Raw genomic sequence first — 3,130 nt, 5'->3', positions numbered from 1 at the left:
GCCCAAAAAGAGACATAAAATCAAGAAAACAGTTGAAAAAGGCAGACGAGAGAGAGAGAGAGAGAGAGAGAGATGGGCCAAACGACCTTCAAAGGCCAACTTACCAAGCCAAGTACATAGGATCATCTAAAAATTATTAAGGCTCAAGAGGCAATGGAAAGTTTAAACATTGCGAAGTGACAACGATAAGCTACAGGTGACTTTTCAACTACATAAGGTTTCCAAAATCCCCCCCCCCCGATAGTGGTCTCCTGGCATGCACACGGGCAATGTACTCATTGATCTATCAACCACACGACAGAAAAGGCAACATACCCCAGCCTTTGGTGTTCGTCGTATAGTTCTAGCAGATACACGACCACACTGCTGAATGAATATAACAGACGTGGCGTCTGTTGTAAAGCCACATTATGTCCTCATTTCCATCCAGCCCTCAACCCTACCCATATCAGAAGTTTTCTTCACAATAAGTGCTCCGATGCTTCTCTTTATAGCAGAAAATCCACAATCTTTTGGAACTCTTGTTTGATCCGACAGATATCAAATTCCAGTCACCTTCATCACGAGCTTTAGAACTTAAGTCTAGCATTCAAAAGCCCCTGCAACAACAAGAGATAACTGCCAAAGCAGGGAACCCAGATTTTCACGGTTTGACAATATGAATATACATTTACGTGAAAATCAAATTCATTACAGATTACAACCATTTTTTGAGCCTGATTATGATCTATCATATGCTCATGCAGCTCTTACCTTGATTGAGCGAATGAAAACTTGGATGCAAGGAAAAAAATTGCACCTAATCTCCATGCAGACTCCGGTTCCTGTAACCACCATCGGCACGCCTTGGAGCTTTCAAGTGAATTGAAAGCTTTATCATATTTTGCATCCAAGAGTTGAGGATAAAGAGCTTTAGAATGATATAACCCCACAACTTACTCATCACTGTCTGATGTATCCTCACTGGAGCCTACAGCTGTGTCTTCACTTGCAGAGCTCTCAGTGTCAAAATCAGAATCCGAATCAATTGGCAACATACCTTCAAAAACGTCTATCGTGTCGTCACAAGCTTTCTTTCTTACAGCCAAAAGAACCTCGCACTCCTTCGCATCATTAACTCGGCCTGCCTGCTTCAACCTGAAAATCAACGCATCGTGGGCCGTATCATCTCCTGGGAATCCACGATCCATTGATGTTGTGAAGACTTCTTTAGCCTCAACCAGCATGCCAGACCTGCAGAGCCCCTGTATTAAAGCACTGTATGTCTTCACATTTGGAAGATTATACTTCACTAAAGTGCTCCAGGCTTCAAAGGCTTTCATAACCTCTTCACACTTACAAAGCCCATAAACCAAAAGATCGTAGGTTGAAATGTTAGGGCAAAACCCTTTACTCATCAGTTTGTCCATGAGCTTGCAAATGTTTCCTATCCTGCCTTCTTTAAACAACAGAATCAATACCAAGTCAAACACATCAGGATCCGGTAGAAAGCCCCGTTTCAGCATATCGTTGACTTGCGCAAGGGCGCAATGCACCTTTCTCTCATGACAGTACCCTTTCGTCAAAATGTTGCATACCCAGGCATCTGGTTCCACATTTCTACGCCTTATATGCTTCACCAACTTTTCTGCATATTTTACACATTTGCTGCGACACAGCCCCTCCAACATTTCATAATAGATAGCAGCATTTGGAATACATCGATTGTCATGCATATCACATGGGAGAACATAAAGGAGATAGGGTTTATTTGCCATACACATGGCATCAACAAGGTAGCCAAAAGTCTTTATATCTGGAGGAAAACCAGCCTTCAGCATCTGACGAAAAGCTTTGTGAGCTTCATCAAACTGTCCAGCAACACAATACCCCCGGACACGCAATGCAAAGGTGGAGTTATTGGGTGCAACCCCACTCTCGTTCATCAGTTTGAACAGCTCTTGGATGTTCTTTAGGCGGTTGCTCTCCACAAGAATGTACAGAAGAAAGTTGAAATGGGAGACATCAGGGGTAAGGCCGTTGTTTATCATGCGACCAAGGGTAGTCATGGCCAAATCAGGCATGTTGGCCCAGCCATAGCCCTGGATGAGGAGGAGGTAATCATCTGAGGAGGAAGGCCGAGAGGGATTCTGCAACACATCAAGAAAGGATTCCAAGAGAGGGGTATCTGCCCAGAGGTCGAGGATGAAAGTGCGGGTAAGGGCAGAGTGCTCGTATCCGGACTGGCGAGACGCCCAAATGTAGACACGGAGAGCCCAGACAGGATCATGGCGGAGGGCCCTGAGAAGCTCTATAACGTGTGTGGGGGTGATTTGGGCGATGGAGGCCCCCGGGCCTGAGCCTGTGCGCGAGTTGGGGTCCCAGCCGGGTCTGCTGATGACCCTGCCCAGAGCCTTCACCTGCTCCACCAGCTCCTTTCGGGAGTGTGACTCGGATGCTACCTGCGACAGGATTTCCGATAGCGACGACGATCGCCTCCGCCATCTTTCGCCTGTTGCTAAGGTGCGTATGCAATGGCGAAAGCTCACCTTCAGGCTATTCATTACGGCTAGGGCCTGTCCCACTCCCCCTTTGCCGCGGGGGGAGAGAGAGAATGCGTGGTATGAGTCATCTATACTACTCCACGATGTGACTGCACTATAGTGGACTAATCGAAGCAGCAGTAATTAGGCGTGTATAAAGCAAGGAGATCACGATTCAAATAGGCTTAGACTAGCCTCGTCACTACATGACACGGTTCTAGGTCGGAGGGGATCTAGGGCCCAAATTTGGGGGCGCGAGACGGCTTTAATCTCCGTCGTCGGATCTCAAAGTGAACTAGGGATGTGGGTGAACTAGGGGTGAATTAACGGTGAATTAGGGGCGGATAAGCTAGGGGTGGGTGAACTGAGGGTGAACTAGGGTCGCCTAAACTAGGGTGTGATCATGTGTCATGCCAACATGGACATCGACGCGCGCTAGCGTGGTGGTAGAGCATTCGTGTGGCAATCGAGACGTTTCACGTTCGACCCGCATCCCGCGAGGCAGGTGAACTAGGGGGGTGAACTAGGGGCGCCATTTTTGCCCCGAGTTCACCCTTAGTTCACCCCCAATTCACTGCGTGATCCGACGGCCGCCTCACGCCTCCAAA

General features: G+C 47.6%; 1 protein-coding gene across 2 annotated transcripts; it reads right to left on the bottom strand.

The window, feature by feature from the left end:
• Positions 1 to 615: 615 nt before the first annotated feature.
• Positions 616 to 2,595, bottom strand: LOC147438537 (uncharacterized). 2 transcript variants are annotated; one of them, XM_086484633.1, is made up of 2 exons: positions 1,340 to 2,595; positions 1,013 to 1,233 (listed from the first exon to the last, which is right to left on the bottom strand). In XM_086484633.1, exons 1-2 carry the CDS (start codon positions 2,541 to 2,543, stop codon positions 1,145 to 1,147), a joined length of 1,293 nt encoding a protein of 430 aa, XP_086340759.1. In that variant the 5' UTR covers positions 2,544 to 2,595; the 3' UTR covers positions 1,013 to 1,144. The 2 variants fall into 2 exon arrangements, with proteins under 2 accessions (XP_086340758.1, XP_086340759.1); XM_086484632.1 differs by having other exon boundaries at positions 616 to 2,593.
• Between the last annotated feature and the right edge of the window lie 535 nt (positions 2,596 to 3,130).

Source organism: Adiantum capillus-veneris, chromosome 16, assembly GCF_014529385.1.
Source record: "Adiantum capillus-veneris isolate H3 chromosome 16, ASM1452938v2, whole genome shotgun sequence".
Classification (NCBI taxonomy): Eukaryota; Viridiplantae; Streptophyta; class Polypodiopsida; order Polypodiales; family Pteridaceae; genus Adiantum; species Adiantum capillus-veneris.
The sequence above is the reverse complement of the archived record's forward strand: the minus strand, read 5'-3'. Positions and strand labels throughout refer to the sequence as shown.

Bases quoted from the DNA above. Each gene is read 5' to 3' on its own strand.
- LOC147438537 (XM_086484632.1), bottom strand. From the start codon at position 2,543: ATGAATAGCCTGAAGGTGAGCTTTCGCCATTGCATACGCACCTTAGCA.